This window comes from Engystomops pustulosus, chromosome 5, assembly GCF_040894005.1.
Source record: "Engystomops pustulosus chromosome 5, aEngPut4.maternal, whole genome shotgun sequence".
Taxonomy (NCBI): domain Eukaryota; kingdom Metazoa; phylum Chordata; class Amphibia; order Anura; family Leptodactylidae; genus Engystomops; species Engystomops pustulosus.
Window position 1 is genome coordinate 176,433,243 of NC_092415.1, and position 24,635 is coordinate 176,457,877.

Here is a 24,635-nt window from a genome sequence, read left to right on the forward strand (position 1 = left end):
ATTTGATGACATCATCACATCATGTTTCCTTGACCTGGCATGTGCTGATTGATGTGCGTACAACCTCAATTTCTCATGTATGCACAGCTGCCGCGAGAATGCACAGCTGCCTCGATTCACTACAAGCGTGCACCAGATATCCTGCATCTGTTGCTTCCCCAATCAGGTCCGCCGGAGTTCACCTTCCTCTTCCTGGTGCATGTAAGTGCTTGGCTGGTGACACAATTTAAATGTTAAATCACAAAGTTTGTCCGAATCCGTTGGATCGTCCAACGGCATGCTCCCCGATTTATGACGCATGAAAGCTAGTGCGATTGTGACACAATCCGATCAGGTGCGACACAAATCCCTGTCCCGGCGGCGCGATCCCCAAAAAGTCGGGAAACCCGACAGAAATGCGGCCGCGGGACCCTTAGTAAATAAGCCCCATCATGTTGTCTGACAATAATTTCCATATTTGTTACTCACACACACAAGGACAACACTTTACTCTTAAAAAAATGATCTTGAAACAACTAGTAAACCTTAAATAAGGAATATTTTATTTCTGGGACTTTATTTTGCGAGTAAGAACAATTTATTGACTAGTAAGTGAATATAGATTGTTCTACAACAATCCAGTATTTTACTACTCTTTCTCAAACTCTGAAATTAGTTGGAGGTCCAATCTGATGGAAGGAATGTTTGAGGGATTTGTAATGGGATTTGCATGATATTTAATAATTTTTAACACAATCCATCTTGATAAACCAGAGACACTTGCTTATAGATCCAGGCACTGTGACTCGAGGGAGTTACCAAGGACCCTCTGTACTCTGACTTCACAGACTGTTACACTGTGCAGGAGCACTTTCCAGCTCTCTCTGCCTGTAGTAATCTCACACACAGGGAGAGAGAAATACTGCAGTGCAGTGTAACAGACTGTGAAGCCAGAGCTTGGAATGGCTCTGATAACACCCTCCAGAGCCCTTCTGGCTCATTAGCATAATATGAAATTCATAAATTTTAAATTTGTCCACAGGTTTCTGGGTCCACAGGTTTCTGGTAGATTTTTATGAGTGGTGTTGTTCAAAACCTGTGCATTTTTGAGATATCACACCATGCCTTAAATAACGCAACATACGCAACATAATCCGCAATGTCATTGTAAATCACCCTTTTGTTATCCCTACGTGGATAACTGTTTCTTCTCTTTCTTTCTTTTGTTTTTCTTGTTTTTGTTATTGTTCACTGTTTATTAAACTGTTTCTCAATAAACTGATTCAACATAAATTTTAAATTTCATATTTAAAATTTGATTTTAGAAGGAAGGAGGTCATGAATAAAAAATGAGAAGATTACCAAAGTCATAGTGCCTGGATTTATGAGTAAGTGCCTCTGGTTTATCATCTGGTACTTGGTCTGATGGTAGATTTCCTTGCATACATTAAAAGGGACTATTCTACTGATTCCAGCTCATTTTGAGTTGTATCACTATCCCCTCCCAACTGTTTGTGTTAGTTTTGTCACCCAATATTCTAATTAGGCTCTGAACTGTCAGGTGGGCGGTGCCAATCTGTCTCCTCCAGTAACACTGGGAATCTAGAAGAAAACCTTCCTCCTATTTCTTCTTCTTATAACTGAACACTACTACTGTTATGGTTCTGTTTTCTACAATACCCCAGTGGGGTTTTCATAAGGAATCGTTGAGCATTACTGTACCTCTTTATAATGTAGATGAAAACTGAGTATCCTTTAGTCAAATTACATACAGGATTCCTTAACAGAAGTCTGCAGAATTGATGATTATAAACACTTGATTCTATAGTAGCAAACTCGCTATTAGGTCTAATAAATTAGAACATGGCAGAACTTTTCCTTATAAAATTATATGTAGAGTTTCCTTTAGGGTCACAGAGAGGAGTCCAATACTTAAGATCATAGTGGCCTTCAGGTATCACCAACATCTTTCATATTAAAGGAATTATCTATGATCATAGTTATGGCTAAAATGTGATTGCAACTGGGACTAGGAGCCTTAGTGGGCCCAAAAGGTTTCTCTTGACCCATAGGAGACCAGTATTATTAATCATCCATTATAGTAGTGGTGCAGATTTTCCAAGTTAGGCTTCATCCTTGACCACCGTGAACTGTGTTGTCACATACTTTGTAGAGTATTAAGAATATATTACATTTCCAATCCTCTTGATAGATTTCATCCCAGGTTCATGTGAGTTCTACTGGTTCACAGTCTTCATTGACCTCCATGGAACAACCAACTTTATTGTGAAAGATATGAGGCATGCTTCCCTTCTGAGAGTGCCTGCTTCTCAGCGAGGACTTCTTGTGGTGCTTACTTTGGGAACAGATCCCTTTAATGTCCCATACTCGGAGTGTCCCATCGTGAGAAGCGGTGTACAAGACGTTGTTATGTATCTGCAATTTAAAATCAAAGAGTAGTTACAAATTAGGTCCCTGCAGTCTCTGAACATAATGGGGACAGGGACGTTACTCCAGTGGTAGCAGCCAGAGAAGCCGCTATGGGGCCCTCAGTGTCAGGGGGCCCTGTCATCCGGCCTAAAACACTAAAAAGTGGAGGGTGTGCACCATTATATACATATTATGCTGCACATTGTATAGCATATTATGTATATAACATATACTGTATGTGATGTATATACAGCATCGGAATGTAACACTGCATGGACACAGCAAGAGCAGCACTGCAGCTATGGGTGAGGCACTATTAATAGACTGGCTAGAGAGGGGGACTTAATCCATATCAGTATCCTGGCTAGAGAGGGGGCCGTATCACTTTCTGGCTACGGAAGGGGCCCTATTGCTATACTGGTTACAAAGGCGGCCTGGCGTAGAAATATACACAGCTGGCGACTTTTCACATACTCAACCTAAACCTCATACTACCTCAGATTTATGATCCAGCATCAGACAGAGTGATAAATGGCTCATGCAACACAATTCTGTCGGACACTGCATGATAAATGTGGCACACGGTGGGGGACTGAGAGCTGAGGAGTGAGATGCACTGACAAGTCACAGGTTTTCTCTTTTTAAATGCATCCAAGCTGCTAGGACTACACGGAAGATACTGGGGCACATTTACTTACCCAGTCCAGTCGCGATCCAGCGTCGGGTTCTCTGACGCTGATTCGAGTTCTGCCGGGATTCACTAAGGTCCGTGCGCCGATATTCACCAGGTGTCGCTGCTGCGCCGAGGTCCGCCGGAGTTCACCTGCTTTTTTCTGGTGTATGTGAGTGCTTGATTTTGCGACACAAATGGGTTTTTAAATGCCACGGTTTTTCCGAATCCTTTGGGTTGTCCGGGGGCCACGCCCCCCGATTTCTGTCGCGTGAAAGTCGGCGCGATTGCGCCAAAAATCGATCGCGTGCGTCACAATCCCGTGAAATACAGCGCAAAGCAGAAATATTCGGGAAAAACCTGACGGATTCGCGGCTGCGGACCCTTAGTAAATGTGCCCCACTGTCTGGGCGCCAGGTAAGTTAAAACACACAATTATATTGTAATGCAAATTCTTAGAGAAGGCAGATTTTCAATGCAGTTGTAATGCAACATGTCTTTAGTGAAATGGAGGTCTCTGATGACAGGTTCCCTTTAAGGGTCGTTGAGGGGTTAATACTGTTAAAGATATTTAGCATGTTTTACACTTCACTTAGGAGTAGACTAGTATTCTTTTTCAGTTACATAAATGGTGGGTGAGTATATATATATGATGTTTGTAAATGGCACTGTATGTGTGTGTTTACAGGGCTGGCGCTAGCACTGGGCATTCCTGGGCAAGTGCTGAAGCCCAGAGCTGCTGGGGGGCCCACATAAGGATGTGCATAAGGAATTTAAGGAGGTGAGGATGGAACGTATCTAATGAATCCATAAGGTATGAGATGGGCTTATAAAAAATAACCACGAGGGGGCTGTTTGGTGAACACTTAGCCGGAGACCATAGCAAAAACTCTGCAAGTTCCAATCTGTTCTATGAGGTTGAAACCTCTTAGTAGACATGGGCGCAGCACCGCTGGCATGGGAAATTTTAAAACTACTATTCTAAACGTCTAAATGAATTCCCCCCAATGTATATTAAAGGAATCCTCCACATGTGTCCATACAGAAAGAAACTCTGGGGCACATTTTTTAATGTTTTTTTGTCAGGCCGGGTTTTTTTTAATTTTGTGCCTGTTCTGACAAATTTACACAAAAACCTCAGTTTTCCGATACGACATTTACATTTTTAGGCGCTTAATTTGGGTGCAGCTTTTGAATCCTGACACCTTTCCTGCACTTTTCATTTCCTGACACTTTTTTGGTGCATAATCAAACCAACAAAAAGCAAGTCCAACTTCTAAACCCTTCATGAATGTGGTTTATCATTTCAGTTACTAATTTGTTGATTCAATGGTGTGCCAAATTAATTATGGCTGTGCGTCACATTATAAAATAATAAATGCCCCCCTCTGTGTTTTGACAGTGGATTGAGTAGGGCGGCTCACTGGGTCAGGGAATGCAACGCATGCATTCTATCATTTGTATTGCATTGCATATATATTCATAGGGGACCTACAACATACCTGAATGCAGTTGATGATGAAAGTGTGTCCCTGGAAGACTTGATGCAGAGTTCCTGACTTTGTATTAAACGCCCTGGCACAAGCGTCGCCGCTGCCTGTAAACACTGCAAGAGAGAAAACCGATAAGACCGTAATGTTCACTGTCACACGTCACTATATGGCAGAACACACTGGAGAATACCTCCCCATATTAGGTCAGTGGTGCACAACCATGGCCGGTCTGTGCAGTGGCTGGATTTTGTGGACCACCCACAGTACAGAGGTCAAAACTAGTGATATATAATGTAAGAAGTCGCTTCCCCATTGCAGTACAGTAGCGCTATAGTATAATCATTATTACGGTACATCAATGTTATCTTACTCGTCTCATTATAATTTTCACCTTGACATGAGCAGAACATTTTTCACAAGGATTTTAACACTTGTAAATGCTATTGTTTGTATAATAAATGTTTACACAAATTTCCAATACAGGCAGTCCCCGGGTTACATACAAGATAGGGTCTGGAGGTTTGTTCTTAAGTTGAATTTGTATGTAAGTCGAAACTGTATATTTTATAATGGAAGTTCTAGACAATTTTTTTTCTTTTGCCCCAGTGACAATTGGAGTTTCAAAATGTTTGGTGTAATTCGACCAAGAATTATCAATAAAGCTTCATTACAGACATCTTACAGCTGATCATTGCAGTCTAAGACAATAGTAAAGCATCCAGAGAGCTTCACCAGAGGTCACAGTGGGCAGAAGGGTCCGTCTGTAACTATGGGTTGTCTGTAAGTCGGGTGTCCTTAAGTAGGGGACCGCCTGTATACTGTCTGTATCAATTCCTCGTGTTATTCTAGATCTCTGCTTGCTGTCATTCTATAGGATAAAAAATAAGTGATATCAAAGTGGCTTATAAATAGAACCATAACGCTGGATGCATCACATGGCCCATGTAGCCAGGATGTAATACCAAATCATGAATTTAAATATAATTCCCCTTCAACTGACTTATACACAATCATTATATAAATCAGAATGATGGCTAACAGGTTGGTTGCCAAAGCAAAACCAGCTCACTGGTCAATGCATCCCAGTCATTTTATCATATTCATTAACTGGTAGTTTGGTTATTCATCCATGTACATGACAGCAGCATAGCAACCCGGGTCACCCAGAGAAAAGAATTGTGCTCTGATAACATATACACCTAAAAGAAATCATATTAGCATGGCTATAATATTACCAGAAAAAATATAATCATAATAATGTTATATTATTGTAAAAAAGTGATTCTATTAAAAAACATACATGTAAGCTTTTATTTTGTATTAACTAATACTAATACATTAACTAATGGTGACACCCCTATAGTATATAATTGCTAATTAAAAGTAATTGGTCAAGTCGGAAAGTAAAGTAGTTGTAGGAAAAATATTTTTAGAATGCAACCAATCACAGGGCATATTTTTAAAAGCACTATAAGAATTGAAAGCCGCACTCTGATTTGCAAGACAATTTTTCTTTCGGGGCCCAGTTCACATCTTTATTCAGTTTTCTGTTCACGTTACAGAAGAGCGTAACGGAAAAGAAATACGGAACTTTTGGGATTCTCCACAGCTTCCTGCGTTTAAAGAAAAGGCAGAATAATAACTAGAAATAGTTCAGATTTCATTTTATAAAAGATTTAGGTAAAATGAAAGTAGTGTTGTGATTGGTTGCTTTAGACAGTAAACATAAATTTAACCCATTGCTATTAGAAACTGAAAACTATTACAGTATTTTGTGAGCTTTTCCTACTGACCGCAAAGGGAAACCAGTTCACCTGCACTTGTTACTTTGGGCAAAAATGGCTGCCATAAAAAGGACTTCAAATAGACTTAATGGTCAAAGCTAACTACAAAGTGAAAATTCATCCTGGGTTGTCCAAAGAGCTCAATAGCTTTAAAAAAAAAAAAATAATAATCCAACACGCATGGAAAACTGACACATTGAAAAAAATCTGACAGGAAACTGATGATGAAAAATATCAGATTTTCATTGATCAATCCTAATCGAATTCTGATGAAACTCTGCAACTCTCAGTTAAAGGGAACCTGTCAGGGTGATTCAGGGCCCTAAACCACCCACAGGTCCTTATGAAACTGTGATTTAGCCCTGTGATAATAGCCCTGTATGAGGTTCCAACATGGAACCCATAAAAAAAAAATTATACTCATCTTCCCTCGTGGCGCTCTGCTGCAAGTGAAGCCAGAGTAGTACATCCCAGCTTTATAGATAGCGCAAGCGGAATTGAAGCCGGGGTCTTCATACCGTATTGCGAGAAGAGATGCTGGGAAACACAGCAGCAGATGCGAGTCTGATGTGCTTCATCGGACACGCATCTAGGTAAGTAAAGAAGTGTTTTTTCTCGTAGAGACCTTCTCGTACAGGCCGATTTGGGACCTTAAACCACAGGTAACTATGGACCTGTAGTTGGTTTAGGGACCCAAATCAGTGTGACAAGTTCTCTTTAACGCAAATCAATGTCTAAGGTTCTTTTTAACATTCTCTTTAACTCAAACTCCTGCTTTGTTAGGCCCTTTTCACAAGAGTGTTTCATCAGAGTCTACTTTCACTGACCAAGCTCTGATGGAACTCTGATCAAACTTGGCAACACTCGGATGAAAGGGCCTTATACTCATGAAGATGGGGCTGACTAAGAAATTTTATAAAGTAGTCAACCAATTGTTTGGTCAGGAGCAGACCGGCCCACCAGAGTAGAAGAAGACCCTCCTGTGGACCCAGGCTCTAATAAAAACCTTATATGTTCAGAAATTTTAAGACTTCCAAGGTATATTTCCTAATGCATGTAAGATGGTGGATGCAATGACAGTCACTTCAATTAAAGTGAAATCTGATTGGGTCATATATTAGTGTATATAATTGGACAAATATAGTCACCTACTAAGGTGTGAAGCTAATGAAGGCCCCTTAGAGGGCGCAAAGTTGACAGTGCCACATAAAAAAGCACCAGCTATGTCCTTGTCTCTACAGGGACTCTGTCACACTTTGCTCTGGGAGAGCTTGAGCTGCCATACAATTGCAAACATGAAGTAAACATGATTATGTAGATGACTTACATACTCCATCATGGTATTTCAAAGTGCTTATGCTGTGTTTATGGGATTTGTAGGTCCGGGAACATTCACCAGTGTCGGATAACCAGCACTTCGCAGTTCTGTCAACGCTGCCAGAATATAAATGTCGTCCAACCATCTGTAAGAAGAAGAAATCTGTTATATCTTATACAGATACAGTCAACAACTAATGACAAGTAAAGGTCAGTACATGAAAACAAGGATTGGCTTCTTCACAATAAGTGACTTCTGCTTAGATAAGATCATATTAGATTCAGGAACAACTACGTTCCAAACTTCTATAATGTTCTCCAATATGACCACTGAGCCAAGGGTCCAGGATCACAGTGTGTGGGCCAAAAACCAAATGAACAGGAAAATATTCAGGTATGAGGAAACAGATCAAGCTGCACTCAATGTGGAAATGATGTAGATGCAAGGGACCAACTGTGTAGACTGTGCTGAAGTGGCCACCCACAAGAGAGGTCAAGGTGAACATTAATGACTAAGTAGCTTCAGGACATTTAGTTTAGTTTCTCAGTATTACAGCCCACTGAAGGGATCAAGATGTAGATGGAATTATACATTTGATCTTAACTTTACACTAGTCTGGTCCAGACATATCCCCAGGTCCTGCTGTAATAACAACATGTTTTCACAAAGATGTATTTTTATAGCCATGACATGCAATTATATAATCTAATACTGATGATATCAGAATTTTCCAATATATGCTTCACAATATAAGGTGAATACTGTATTTATATGCCTCAAGTTTGACTTACAGGAACTTGGTAAAGCCACAAACATACTTTATAGGGGAGCTCCCCCACCCACCAGCAGATACCTGCCGGGTTTCCAATATCTCCTGCTCCTCCCCATCCTCTGGAGATCTCGCTTGAAATCTCGAGCATGTACTGAGAGTGCCGGAGATCGGGGAGGCACGGGAGAGAGAGAGAGAGAAGGCATCGGCTCTACCGAGGGAAGGAGGAGGAGTTTTCATTATGTGGCGACTTGGAGGGTGGGTGAGCACTTGATGACTCTACCCCACCTCCCTGACTGGTACCTGTCCATGAATATAAGTTTATATTTCAGCGTAAAGCCAGCTTTGAAGCATTATAAGGACATGCCTGGATAATGCTTAATAGCCCCTATAAGGTATGTTCATGGGTTTACTAGTCATACATCTACTCTCTGAAATACTTTGTGGAACCATTGTTGAGGTGACCCCTCCACCCACCGTACAAGGTGCCCTCAATTTATATACAGATGCCTCCATTGGTTTTTCGACTTCTCCATTTGTGTTCTCCTGGGAAGAACCATCACAGTTTTGAACCTAGACGACGGAGTGGACTTGTCTGAGACAACTTCCTGTAGAAGTCAGTGCCCATTCTTGGAGAGAAAACCGATCAGGTAAGTAGAGCAATGGAAATTCCCAGACCAGTAAGTAGGGCACCAAATATGCATTCAGTCATCATCTAACATCTAATGTATGTTCTTGTAGGAGACTGAAACCCTTTTTTGATTGCGCCTAGCTAACAAATAACATTTAAGGGAACCTGTCACCACGGACCTCACTGTCAATAAAGACCCATCACACCTGCATTGCATCACTCCTCGGCTATCAGCCCCCACCTTTGTGCTCCTGTACAGCTCCTCCCTTCCCACTGACATCAGCTCACCATACTGTGAGCTCTGTTCCTGTGAAGGAGCAGAAAGGTGGGGACTGAGAGCTAAGGAGTGAGCAAAACAGACAAGTCAGGTGTTGTTTTTTGCAACGCATGCAAACCACAGCCAACCGCTAGGACTAAACAGAGGATTTTGTCAGGGTGCAAGGTAAGTTAAAACACACAATTATATTATAATGCAAATGGTTAGAGAAGGCAGAAAGTCATATTTGCAATGCTGGTGTAATGGTCTTATGCAACCTCTCTCTAGTGAAAATTAGGTCCCTGGTGACAGGTTCCTTTTAACCGCCTTGAAAAACTAAGAAAGATGCTCCAGAATTTAATGTATTTAATGGGAAACACAGTCATTTACAAAAGAGGTGAGAGGCCCTCTTTGCCATGCCAAGTGATGAATAGAGGGAAACAAGGAAGATCTGATGGGAAGGAAATACCACTGATGTCAGCGATGTCCTTCTGATGCCCTCAGTGATTGAGCTTTGTTTTACATAGTGGTAACATTTTAGAAAATGCCAATGATATAACCAGGCAGAGTAGACCAAGAAAAACATGTTCTCATTTCTTCATTAAACTTGTAGTCAGATTAAGCGGAGTCCAGGTCATCCTGTGTAAATACTCCAGCCACGTATCTGTCAATATTATCCTATGTAACATGCCGTCATACACATCATTTCTATCACTATCCTTTCCAAGACAAAGATCCTCTCATCCAATAACATCTGAGCATAAGTGCAACTGATTTTAGGAGACCTAAACCAGGAAAACAGCCTCAATGTTCAAAGCGCCGTAATATCCGCCAGATGATTGTTTTTTTATTTTCTCCTTCATTGTTTAAAATAATCTAGTGATAGAATTACGAAGGTTTTTCTGCCAGGACCTGATGGTGACGCGGGAGACAATCCTTTCCACGTGTTTTCTTTGGCTGCCTCTAAAATTGAACAAATGAAAGGAAATTCAACATTGAACTAATGTCTCACCACACCATAACATGACTCTGGGACCTCTGTACTTTATAGCTCACACTGGATCATCATTATAATTTAGGTAGACTGTTAGGTAGGAATTGTCTGTTTTAGGAAATTCGGCTTTGAAATACTAGAATAATTAGATGGGTTTTCCAACTTTTAGAAAAACCTCTAAGAGTTCTAGGTCTCTGACAGCTGAGCCAATTGCTGGCCTCAGTGGTAATGTTTGACCACATGACCACAGGTGGATCTACCAATTAAGCAACCAAGGTCCCAATGTTCAGGGAAGGCCCTACACTGACGTCCTTAGGATGCCCATACAGTTTCACGCAATGTCAGAGAAGTGAAGAATAGACTTCTTCTTCTGCAATGCATTAGGGGGCCCCCAGACTTAGTTTTTCTAAGAGTCCCAGATGACCAAATCTGTTCCTGCCTAGAGACATGAAGAGCCACTTTTAAACACGTGGGAAGGATAGTGGGGACCTACTATTGACTATATTTAAAAAAATTTCCCCTGAAGGTTATTTTCCATGAATCTCTTTAAAAGGGTTGTCCCACTCCATTTTTCCCTGCAGATATGAAATATAAAAACTCCCAAGTGCTTATCTCACCACTCAGTACAGGGTCTACTGGTAGATCCACATATGGTCGTGGATCTCTTTGTTCTTTGGCCAGTACCAAAGCTTTTCAACCAATCATTTGATAAGAAATGATGTTCTCTTTGAACTGATTGGCTAAATGTTATTGAGGCCGAGGACCTAAACAAGGACCTGCTACCGTATCTCTCGATGTACAGTATACAATTTTTAACGCCTCTTCATTTAGGAGAAGGACCACTTTAATCATCATCATCATCATATTTTATGGACACAACCATTTTGCAAAGGTAAGACCTGTACTTTTTCAGTTTTCCTGTGGTATTGCTAGAGTAAAAATGTATCCGTCAAATTTGAACAAAAAATCATTTGCAGCAAAAAAAATATCTAACTGTCTAAGAACAGAAAGCTAATTCACACAAATTGCTTAAATGAAATCTACCATCAAAATCCATTATGATAAACCAGGGACACACCCATAGATCCAGACACTAGTAATCTACTTATGTGTTATCCATAGCCTCCTTACTTATTTTTAAAATTATGCTAATGAGCCTGAAGGGTGGAAGTGCTTCTGCACAATGTAACAGCCTGTTAATCTGCAGCATGGAGGAGCTCTAGTAACATTCCTGGGAGCACTTCAGGCTCATTAGCATAATTCTAAAAGTTGGGTTTTTAGAAGGAAAGAGGCCATGGATACCAAATATAAGAAGATTTACTTTGGTAGAAAGTTTATTTCAGCTTTAAATTAATAACCCCAATAATTGATGAATAATTGCAATCTTAATAAATAATTTTAAAATATAACATACAGCACTGGGATTGCATGGGCAGATGTTTGTTTTTTTTTGTCAATCATGGCAGCCATATTAAAAACATTTCCTGATCCCTCTTTGGAACCCTAGCACACAAGAAGGTTCCTGAGGATTAGTTAGAATTAGTGTCCTGCAATGGTGCTTTAATTTCTGAGAATCTTTCATGTTCAAACCCTGGCTTGATTTGGGACTCTTTGGGACTGAATTGGCTTTGCTCTGTGACCAGGCCAACCCACTAGTCCTGTCTCTCCTGGTCTTTGGTCTGATTCTAGTCTATTAATACAATACAATGAATCCTCCGCCTCTACGTTCACCTGTTCCCTTTAGCATATATCACCTTTCCACTCACAAGTCAACCTGTGAGTGGAAAGGTGATATATGCTAAAGGGATTTAAGCAATGTACCATATGTCACCATTGGTACTCTGAAAAGGAGAAGTACAGATGATGCTTTGGATCAGGTGCAGTGCAGACCGAGGATTGATCAAACTTACAAGCAATCAGGAGAGGAGATGAGGAGAGCGGAATGAGTGTGGAGGAACAAGCTCCCCGGCGGGAGGAATAGGCAGTAGCACAGAAGGTACGGATTGCCTCCGAGACGCCTAGGAGAGACGCCGCGCTGAAGCATTAACTTCATAAGAGGACTCTAATGTTCTAGATATAGAAGACCGTGGACATTCAGCACAAGCTAAGACTGTCTCCGTATCCGTGAGTACCGATCTTTTAGATCGGAAAGGTACCACATTGTTTTTCTCTTTTCCAGTGGAACAGGTGAACATAGAGGCGGAGGATTCATTGTATTGTATTAATAACGTAGTGGTTTTTAGATCTTTTAACCTTTATCCTCCTTGCCCCATTCCCCTTTGTTTATTGTTTTTTTGCAAGTATAGGGTATTATATTGTTGATTCTAGTCTATGCATGAAGACCAGTATTGGATTTTAATACAGGCGGTTTGGGTGCTACAACTCGAACCTGGTGCAAATTGGCTACAGCATGTAAGAGAAGAGGACCTTCAATTTACAAGAAGTCACATTGAATATCAGTTTGCATGGTGAAATTGTATTCTCTCTTAATTTCAGGAAAGTAAGCACCTTTATTTTCCATTTTCTCCCATGAACGTATCAGATGGCTGCGGTGCACTCCTATGGTCTGTCAGCATATTCATTTATTTCAATAAGAAGGTAAAACAAATATAGCAGTCTCCATTCTCCCCTCAAATAAACTGTGGGCTTACATGATCTGTGTGCACAGCCTGAAAAGCAATCTCCATCCAAATATGCATGCATGTTCACATACATAAAAGCAAATCATTTAGACCAGGTTGTTTGTATAACTATATATGCAATCTTGAGGAAGAATTCTGGAATATTTGGACAAAATGATGTTGAGTACATTGGTGCACATTTACTACTGCTTTGCACCGCACTTTTTCCTGACTGTGCCCTATCTTCAATTGAAAAAAATCTTCCACAGGTATTTAAGTAGCAGGTGTGTTGCGATTGTGTTGCGATTGTGTTTAGTTTGTCTAGTTTGCTGCACAATATTGAATTTTGTGGTGCCTGGGATATTTTCTGATGTGACAATGCCCCCTTTTAGAGAGGACATGCTCCCTTTTTGGACAAGCTGGAAAACTGTCATAAAAATGGTCTGAAATGTGGTGCATGTAATTTCAAGCACAAATTATGCCGGAATTCTGGCGGTGACATAAATACCCCCAATCTCTTTAAAGAGAAGCAAATGTATTAACCAATAACTCAGATTGAAGGAAAACTCTGAATAACAAACTATAGATACTCACCTGCGCTCCTCTTCATCCCGATCCCAGCGGTGTTCTTCTTTAATGTTGACATGCACTGACGCCTGGGTAAAAATACATATAATTAGCAGGCCGGTGCGCGGGGACAAGATGTCTGATGCTCCGAGCTGCTATTTATTCTCGCCTATCGCGCCTCCCTCTCCCAGCACGGTGATGTCAAGAGACGTGAATTATCAGCAGACCGAAGCGTGGGGAACAATAGCGAAACATGTGTCGGGGTTGTTTAGTGTGCGGTCCAGTTCTTGGTATGGTATTGCTGTATTCCTCTTACCTATGCTTCAATTCTATAGGTTTACACTACATCTACATTTTGAGTGCCAAGTCTACTCTGAACTATATGCCTGCTATTGGTGTGATGGGTTGTATATTAGATTATAGGGGATGTTTTACCAAATTTTAGGTATTTCTATGAATTTGGACACATACTTTTTTAATTCTGTCTTCTTTTACTATTTTGCTACATAGTAATGTTTTTTTGTATGTACTAATAAAGATTCATATTGATTATTTTTATGTGGAGATTCTCGGTCAAGTTTTTGGCAATTTATCCACAGAATAGGCAATATCCTGCTGATAAGTTGGGCATTTTGACCACTTGGACCACCGGCGATCATAAGGATGGTGGACCTTTTAACCCCCATCCCTCCCCATTTAACATAGCAATGTCTACCTGCCTCTATCCATACCTCCAAGATTTAATGATCTTTTATAGTCAGGTCAATAATATGTTTGGTCTAGAAAACCCCTTTAAAAGTATACAGTATGCAACAAATCTACCAACCATTTTCATAGAATAAAGATCATTTCCACAATTATTTGCTTATTTTACAGAATCTCTAGCCCAGATGAAATTTGGAAAATTTACAGGACCATCTCAGTGACTCCCAGCAGAGCTGCTCACAAAGCACGTACAAATGATGAACATGTTACAACTTGCATTGCTGGTGTTGCCTCTTATAAGATCACAAGAGCGGAACAGCAGGAGATCTTTGGACGTCTATGTCATATGACGGGTTCTCCTGAAGAGGAAATACTTCTAATCACTGCAATCTAATGGCTGCCATTTAAAGGGAGTCTCCCTCAGGCTCATGACACACAACCACCAGCTTTGCAACCAACATCTAGAATTCCCCTTACTAGAATCAGTCAGAGATGTATTCTAAGTCCAGGACAGTGAGAGAGTTGCTAATCCCACTTACAAGGATTGTGAATTTCCGATAATTATGGACAAAAACAGAACATGTCCCCAAGGTGATTTCTGGTACATTTTAACCCATTCAGAAGAACAAGGTTTCTGCATTCAAAACATTAACCCGAAAAGCAGAAGGGGGCACAGAATTTGACAGTACAATTAACATGAAGTTTTAGTGTAATCCGAGTCGGGCGCTGTGAGCCACACACAACTCATTCCGCATTACAAGTAGATGCATTCATAATCTGCAATTCTACCTACATTAATCCCGCATGGAGTAAAAAGGCTGGGGATGGGAAAAAACTGCAGGATTTGTATTGAGTTCCACATCATTGTACGGGTGTCAAGTATCCAAGTTGCTATTCCATGTAACTATAAAAACGGCCAGACACATTGTAAAATAAATTCAATTACAAAATATTTTCCAGGCTGGACACACATCGCACTCAAATGTCACTGTTCCCCGATGCCAACTGCTTTCTAAATGTACAATTTAATGTCCTGTGGAAACATCTACAATAAAGCAAATGCTTTCTATTGTCCACAGAGACAGAATTTTTATGATCCTGATGGGTGTAGCTGCAAAATGTTTTTTGTTTTTCAGGAATAATGTCAAAATTGGTTTTATATTATAAAGTCACAAAATTGTAATGGAAAACATATCCCCCGACCAAGGGTGAGAATTGCCCCCAGTTAGAAATGAGCGGATCTGCCGTTCCCGTTTGGTTTAGGCATCCGAATTCGGTTGCCTGACCCGGACATATTGTCGGTTGGTGGCCGAACAGCCAATTACGGCAAATGAACGCATGCAACGGGTGGGGTTTACGCAATATGCTGGTCCACCATCATCCAGCACGTGAGAAAGACCCCCCCCCCCCTCCATTGTTTTCTCTGGAGTAACACTGTACAATATTATAGGCTGGACTTGATGTGGCTGTGAATTATTTCCACCTTAAAGGAAATCTGTCACCAACTTTTACACCGCTAAACTACCACCCGCAGCAGGTATGAAATGTCCTTTCTAGCATTCCCTCTTCTATGTTAAAACTCACCCATTGATCTATCTATAAAGTTAAAGAAAGGGTTATTTAAAGTGACACCACCATTTAAGCCTCTCAGAGTCACTCATCTCAAGCAAAAAGTGATTCTTTTCAGCTTATTTACATATGACTTTGGAGACAATTTTTTAATAGGTAAATGGGCAAGATTTAACATAAATGAAGAGGGGGTCTAGTAGTTTAATGGGGTTCCAATAGCCTATGCTATGTTGATTTTAATAATAATGATAATAATTCCTTTATTTATATAGCACACACATAATAGGCAGCGCTGTACAGAGCTTGCCAAATTGTCCCTGTCCCCATGGGGCTCACAATCTAATTAACCTACCAGTATGTTTTGGAGTACGGGAGGAAACCGGAGGACTCGGAGGAAACCACTGCAAACACAAAGAACATACAAACTCTTTGCAGATGTTGATTCTGTGACTTGAACTCAGGTCCCGAGTGCTGCAAGTCTGTAATGCTGACCACTAAGCCTTTTAAAAATTAATTTGTCAGCATTATGAATCATTTCAGTACTTTATATAGTTTAATACACATTACCTGACTCCCAGCAGCATGTGGCGAGTCCCACAGGGAAGGGGGCAGTTGCAGTCTGTGTGTGCCTGAGTCAGTCCCCCCTCTTCCACACTCATGAAACTCCCCACTTCCTGTTATGTGCTTTGAGCAGGCAGGCTAGGGAGGGGGATGGTGTGGAGGAGAGGAAGAATGCATGAGGAGATACAGGCACACACAGACTACAGCTGCCCCTCCCAGGTACTCACCTCATGCGGCTGGCAGGGAGTCAGGTAATGTGAATCAAACTATTTTAAACTACTGAAATTATTCTGTATGCTGACAAAGCCATTTTTATAATTAGCAGAGCATTGGCTGTTGGAACCCGACACCAGCTCAAAATCACATTCCTGGTGACAAGTTTGCTCTAACATTTTACTGTATTAGAAGTGATGTCTTCTACCCACATCCATTTTTCATACATGAGTCGTACCATACTTTAATATCCTCTCAAGGACTAAATTTGTGCAAGTTGAAAGAGGTGACATTAAATTAAAAAAAAGAAAAAATACAACGGAAACAACGTGACACAAGACTTACATTTCTAAAATAGCAACATATTTCAAGATAAGAAACATTCAACATTCTCATTTGCTTTGAGAAGTCTCTGCTTTAAAACGAAGTAGACACATTCCTTTTAACTATCTCTGAATTAAAATAACCTCCCCAGAGTACATTGGCCTCACAAGATACAGGAGGAGGTCAACGTACATGAAGATGAGACTTTCCATATGTTGTGCTTAACCTCTTCCGTGAGGGAACTAGGCTTCAGCCTGCTTTCATCAATGTCAACATGAAAATAATTATTCCAGTATTGTCCTGATGTGAAGATAAAACACGGAGTGAAGCAAGATCTTATACAATACAAGGGAGACACAATTATATTTATCAACTCTGATCAGAGATTACACTATAGAAATTCTAGAAGACATCATCATGCCATACAAAAGTTCTGGACCAAATCTATTAATATACCGGTATGTGTAGCCTAGTAAATATATTGATAATTTTTTTTTTAATAAATGTGTCTCCATCTCCATTACTTAAAGTGAGTCTACCACCTCTCCACATCCCATAATCTGTTGACAGAAAGTAGAGAGAAAAGCAACGTGTTTTTCAAAATATCTTTATAATTTCTGTTGTTTCTGAGAAATTCCTGTTTTAATCCATATGCTAATGAGGCAGTTAGTGTACACAGGGCATACTCTTAGCACTTGTAGCACTGCTATTCCCAAGCAGACCACTCCCCTCTCTGTCGCATAAGCCGGAGCTTTATCTTGTGAGAAGCAAGATTGGGGGAGGGGAGCTCTGGAAAGGATTCAAGTAGAAATAGCTGAGAACTCAATCAGATGCACCAACTGTCTAATTAGCATACAGATTAAACTGGAAATATCTTGGAAATGGCATCATGAACAGAAATAAGAAGCATTTGTTAGATATTATAGTATATGCATGCTACAAGATTATAACACTAGGTGGAGGTGGTAGAGTCCCTTTAATGTACTTATTGGAAGGGTTCCTTGGAAAAAGGAAGATAACAAAGTGGACTCTCACATATAATGTAATGAAACTCTGAAATGTAATTGAAAACATGAACCAGATAAAGGAGTTCAATAATCTTACTGCTTCGCCACAGGCAAAATAATGAAACAGGTGTAAAGCAGTGCAGAATACGCCCTGCAATAAAAGAAACCTATTTGCATAATTTCTTCATGTGAACAGGGGGAGCCGACATAATATCCTAAATTTTTTTTTTTTTCCACAGGGGATGGAAAGAATGATTTCTGTTGACTTGTCTTCTCCATTTAGTGACTCAAGTTAAAAATGCCCCCAAACCAATGATAGTGTAGTTAAGGACACTAAGAAGCACTAACATAGCTTTGTGGTCACAAATTGATAAATAAAGGCAGATAATTATAAATGTATACATATGTAGATAAAAATGCAAGTGGAACAGGGGGTTAAATTCGGCAGAGTTGCCTACAAACAATCTTAACACAAGCTGAGGCTGAAAAATGTTAAAAGGATGATCATTTCAAAGTAGAAGAGGAGCGCTCTCCAGCAATCTGCAGACACATTGGGCCCGCCCTCATTGCACTTGCAGGCTTATTTGTATATCCATAGAAGAAGTTATCTCTACTTTGCCTCATTGTTTTGTGACCACAAAGTTATATACCCTATTAAAGGCTACAAAAGATTTCGGACCTGATAGACACCCTTTATTAAAACTTCAACCAAGAATTCGGGGAAACCCAGTATGAGTAGAGGTGGCATAAAAATAGGAAAGTGTACGTACCCTGCCCCAGCCCCCAATTCCATTGTAGCTTTACTTGTTACGTTTTTTGTCCCCGTGTGCGGTCAGCAGTTCACTAGACCCTCTTCAACCAATGAATCCCTTCCTGTGACCATGGTTGACCACTTCCTTTGTTGTCCCTGAACTTCGGCACCCAAAACATCTGGCCAGACGCAAGAACTGGGAGCCAGTGAAGGGTAAGTAAATTTTTCTATTTTGCAGACCATCTGATATCCACAAAAGCACAGTATGCTATGCAAAATATCTAAATAGCATTTATATACAAAATTACACGTACCAAAACCTGATACTGTGCATGAATGTAAAGTTCATTAGTAGTCTTTCAAAAGTCTATTAGACTGTACATTAAACCACTCCAAACATTTAGCCGAGACCCAGCCAAATGGATGAGACAGGTGTGTGATCATTTCCACTACATTATGGGGGATTGCTTTAGAAAGGGGGAGGAGCCCCGAAACATAGCGGGCGTGAGTGGAGAATGTTCTCGAGTCATATAAAGTATGGTGGGGCACCAGGAGATTATGTCTTTGCTAACAGTCTATGGTTGAGTGTATTTTCCACCATTCACCATTCTCTACATATTTCATCGTTGAAGACGATCATACAGAAATCTTGATGTGCCTAAGATTTGCCATCATTATGCTTTTCCTAATGGTAAAATATACAATGGTGTATGCTACAACTCATGCAGGGCTTGGGGACCCACCCAGTGGTGGATTCAATTGTGGCAATGTCCAAACCGGACTATAGTGAAGTATGTCTACCTATACCACCAAATACAAACTAAAATTCTAAAATTTAAATAAAAAAATAAAAGAACTTAAATAGGTAGATCTGACAATATATTATAGTACAACACATAAAGAATATACATGGTATCCTGGGAACCGGAGAACTCTGGTACATATTAGTAACTGTACACCAAGCTTTGCAATAACCCTGCCCCCAACACACACCAGATGTTTTCAAACCTTTGGGGATAAGAACCTTTCCATGAATCCTTTGTGTTTTCTGACATGTAACTCTAATTGGATTTGATAAAATGTTGTCTAACACTGACCCTCTGCAGAGGAACCTATGGAATGTGATCCTCTGCTAACTTCAAGGCCCTAGGACAGGCAAAAATCTGAAAATATGGGTCTTATACTGAAAACATACAGAACTATGTAAACTGCATTATAATGGCAATTATCTAATGGATAACTCACAAGGAAAACCAAATTGAATTATTTAGGGTATATGCAGGGTAAGAGAATGAACTGGATGGACAAGAATGACTTCCAAGGTGTCCCTGCCTAAATGCACAATCTATCATAAGCAGTAGCAGGCAACTTCCTGCAATAGGTAGAATCCATTATAATGAGGTCCATTGTGTTTCACTATGACATAATCTCCCAAAAGCCTCCAAACAGAAGTGTTAAACATTTGAACAATGTAGAATGGCTTCCATGTGCTGACGCAGGTCATTGTATTTATTGTAGGACCTCTAAAAGTCACCGGAAGGAAGGTCCCTAGTTTCCTGCCCATCTCCAATAGAACATCTCTGGTGGGGAACAGAAGTATGGAGTGGTGAGAAAGTATTTATGCTTTAGGGAGCTCCATGTAGCTAAAATCTAAGATTTATTATCCATAAATAACCCCTTAAGGGGTATTCTCATCTTAACTTTTTTACATATTACAACCACATATATGTAGTAACCCTATCCAGTCAACTCCAAGAAAACTAGATATATCATCCATTACCAAACATTTATAGCATTTATGTCTATCGAAGATCAAGATCGATCAAAGAGCAAGCAAGATCAAGCAAGGCTTGAGTGAGGAAAATACAGGAAAAACTTTAGGAAATATTGAATTCCACCTGTGTTGGTTCTTACCTACCTTGAAGGCTAAAGCTTATGACGTGTGTAAAGTGAGAATGACATTGTTGTAGAATTCACTTTACTATGTATGAATTCTTTGTATTACCTACCTGTAGACATATAACAGATCCTTGATGATCTCTGAATACTTTCAGTTGGTCTCCAGTGACCATGTTCCACCTTCGGATGGTATAATCCGTGCTGCCAGAAAACAGTTCTCTGTTGGGTGTGTCCAGAACTATACACAATATGGCACCTAAATGCCCCCTTAAAGTCTGGTAACAGCACCCACTAAACGCTTCCCAGATCTTCACTGTGCAGTCTGTGCTCCCCGTCACCAGGAATTCTTTCATTTCATTTCCTTCAATGTCCAATTCCTCCAGGATGTCACTGGATGAAAAGTGAGTTAAGACTAAGATGCAGTTTCTGTGACCCTGAAACTCCTGAAGTGGTCTCCCAGAGTCGGTGTCCCAACAGCGAGCACTTCTGTCATAAGATCCGCTGAAGAGCAAATTCCTCACCACAAGTATCCTGTGGAAGAATTATACAGACAATTATATTGGGAAATTGAGATATTTACATTTTAATTTTTTTTTACCTTGCCCCTCCCCCAAAATTGAGTATGGTACCAACTGCAGAACATTGCAGAACATACAACAAAATAACACATTCTCTTATTCCCTGTTATTAACAGAAATACAGCATTTCACATATATAATTCCAACCTTTCTCGATCAGTCCTGGTGTTTACAATTTTGGTTTCCCCTGAATCCAACCGATTTAATTAATTCTTCTCATTAACAGCTTCTCTTGTCTGCACAATGCAGTGCTTCCTGCCTCCTGTTTCATATCCATCTCATGGATCTCATCATCTCTCATCTCTGATCTGTCTCATCTCTTTTTTGTGTCAGATACTAGTAGAATGTTCAGAAGTTAAATAAAAGTGTAGATAAACCTGGACCCTGATAATCTAAGCACATTGTCAGCACACAGCATCTCATAGCACAGAGGAATCATGAAGTGATTGAATCTGCTTAGAGCACTGACCATCACTGAGTGATAGGAGCTTAAACAGCAATAAAACTGTGTAAAATTGTAAAGTAAGGGGTTATAAATGATCTTTATACAATCATTTTAAATATCAGTTGTGGGTCCCGGCATTCACTCGCAATGGGATTGGTGGCAGATTAGAAATTGTACTAGCTATTTACTTATTATTATTTTGAATGTTAGGTCAAGATTATTTTTTCAAAATGAAAACTGGAAAGTAAATAGGATTGAATGGCAGTAACCACACATTACCATGAGGGTCATGGTTGGAGAGAGATTTCCAGTCTAAGTTCTCCTGTATAACTGCTTACAGCTAAATGCTCACATTAAGCAATGATGATGATTTATGCTGTGACTGGAGAAGTAATTTCATTAAACTATATTTGTTTTAACAGGATATCTGCATGTAAGTAGAGCCAAGAAAATATTGATGTCCCGGTCATTTTCCTGCCAGATCCCGGTGATCAATTTCTGGAATCGTACTATGATAACACTTCAGTATGTAACAATATATTTGTCTAATTAAAGGGGTTTTCTAGTTTTAACAAAAGTCATACAAGGACCTTTATGAAAATGAACAAAACCATGCCCACCTCAGGGATCGCCTTCAATCCAATTTTCAACTCTACAATTTAGTGGATCACAAGTACAATCAATCTGTGGCTGCTGTGATCACAAGTAGTATGGAGTGGACCCGAACTTGCAACGTTCTGGCCCTTGATGAAATTAATGGTTCAGGTCCCCAAACCCAGACGAGTTCACGCACCCGCCGGCGACATCCATGATCAGTACCAGTAACTCTTCAAATTACGTGCCATTTACTCTAGAATTGTGACATAATCATGGAACGAGGATTCTTGGGAAAATGGCAGCACGCACTTGATACCAGAATTTAAGTCCAAAGGTGGCATAATACGAGTGTTATCACTTGGAGCGAGCACTGGGGTTTAGGTTCGGATCTCCGAACCCAAAGTGAACTTTAAGGTTCGGGTTTGGCTGGACTCGGCGAACCCCAACTTTAACAGATCCAGATCCATAATCTAAAACCCTGGGATTGAACCAGTAAATGTAGTTGGGGGATCGGGTAGCAGATGATAACTAAGGTGAGTAACCATTTTTGTCTTTTGTAAAGGTGGCTCTGAACTTTTAAAAGGTTATTCTAAGTTATAGATATTGGGGGATATTTATCAGGACCTCTGCGCACCGCCAGTGGCGCAGAGGCCCTGAAATAATCGCAAATGCTAGCTTATTGCTAGCTTTTGCGATTATTTTTCACAATCCGCCACCTTCACGCCAGTGGGGCGTGAAGGGGCGTGAAGGGGGGGCGCGGCCGGCCGAGCGGGGGGCGCGGCCGGACTGGAGTGGGCCAGCGCGGGGCGTTACTGTCCCCGTGCCTGCGCACTCGCTGCTGCCGGCGACTTTTCATACGGTTGCGCCGGCTGCCTGGCGTAGGAAAAACGCTGCGCAACTGGCAGCCCGATACATCAAGAGGCAGAAGCCTCTTCATGTATCGGGCTGCGAATTTGCAGCGGCGGGGCTATCATACGCTGGCTATATCCCCCATTATATCTATATCAAAGTGATGGGGGTCCAACAAATTTGGTTCCTAAGTTTTTCCTCCACCACCGTTGAACTTGAGGGGATTTGTGCCTTGATTGTGCAATTTTGAGACATATTAAACAGAAAATTGATATGACTAAAATGATAAATTGTGTGTGTGTGTGTGTGTGTAGTCTACAGGCAGTCCCCGGGTTACATATTGAATTTGTATGTAAGTCAGAACTGTTTATTTTATAATGTTAGATCCAGACAAAGATTTGTTTGCCCCAGTGACAGTTGGAGTTTCAACATTTTTTGCTGTAATGGGAACAAGGATTATCAATAAAGCTTCATTACAGACATTTTACAGCTGATCATTGCAATCTGGGACTATAGTAACATCCAGAGAGCTTCACCAGAGGTCACAGTGGGCAGAGGGGTCCGTCTTTAACTATGGGTCTTCTGTAAGTAGGTTGTCCTTACCTAGGGGACTGCCTGTATACTGAAACTCTACTTTTTTGCAGTATCTGTCCTGATAAACAGGGCCATTTGTGAACAATGACACATCTAATTGGATCAAAACTTGTATTCTTCAAATTCCCAGGGGTGACCATTACCCACCTGTTCACAATTGATGTGTGTCCAGTGTACACAGTGAGACACTGACCTGTCGACACCTCCCATTTTCTCACAGTGTGATCAGCGCTGCATGTGAAAGCTGCTTCATTCTCCAGGTGACAAAATGTTATGTAGCTGCTATGTCCTGTGGTAAGAGCAGAAATCAGAAGTCATAAAACTTATCTCCCAAACTCACAGACAGTGGTATCTACAGGACTTAACATAGGAGCCACTTCCCTATTCCATATATTATGTTTGGTCTTCTTTGGAGATTTCTGCTACAGCAAGCTGCCTCCCAATGTCCTGGACTTCTGCCTGTTTTATACCTATTTAATGTTCTGTATCTCTTTTCTTCTCATATACAGCCCCATAAGTCCCCTAATACCAAGGGTACCAAGGGTCGCTTCATAATCACCAGTATTATATCATCATTACAGAAACTTGTGATTGGCCAAGTCTTCACTTTTCCATGAAAGATCCAAATTTGTAGGTTACACAATCCTACTGACAGAAATACTTAGAAACATTTCACCATTCAGGGACAACTTATGAGAAGCATTGCAGATAAAAGTGGTAACATTTTGCAATGTGAGAGTAAAGCTAGAATTATGATTATATCTATGCTGCAGTCGGTCTTGTGTTACTTTGTAAAGAATTTTGTCTCTGATGTTACTACTACCAGAAAAATCATCACCGGTCAAGATCCACAGTAATATACGAAATGAAACTAGTTATGTCAAACATATAGGGGGTCATTTACTAAGTGCCTGATTTGCGATTTCCCGACGTGTTACCCGAATATTTCCGAATCCAGCGCAGAGAACGTGCCGCTGGATTGCGAATGGACCGGGTAAGTAAATCTGCCCCATAATCCTATAGAATCTCCT

At 40.5% G+C, this 24,635-nt stretch overlaps 1 protein-coding gene across 2 annotated transcripts in view; it reads right to left on the reverse strand.

Annotated features, from left to right (window-relative positions):
• Positions 1 to 519: 519 nt before the first annotated feature.
• The window catches only part of WDR86 (WD repeat domain 86), a 32,616-nt gene continuing 8,500 nt past the window's right edge, over positions 520 to 24,635 (reverse strand). For both annotated transcript variants that reach the window (XM_072153896.1, XM_072153897.1), the window contains exons 3-7: positions 23,752 to 23,893; positions 20,652 to 21,072; positions 7,684 to 7,819; positions 4,582 to 4,685; positions 520 to 2,415 (exon numbers count right to left, since the gene is read on the reverse strand). In XM_072153896.1, coding sequence (XP_072009997.1) covers positions 2,206 to 2,415; positions 4,582 to 4,685; positions 7,684 to 7,819; positions 20,652 to 21,072; positions 23,752 to 23,893 — 1,013 coding nt within the window. In that variant the 3' untranslated portion in view covers positions 520 to 2,205. The remainder of the gene's footprint in view (positions 2,416 to 4,581; positions 4,686 to 7,683; positions 7,820 to 20,651; positions 21,073 to 23,751; positions 23,894 to 24,635) is intronic.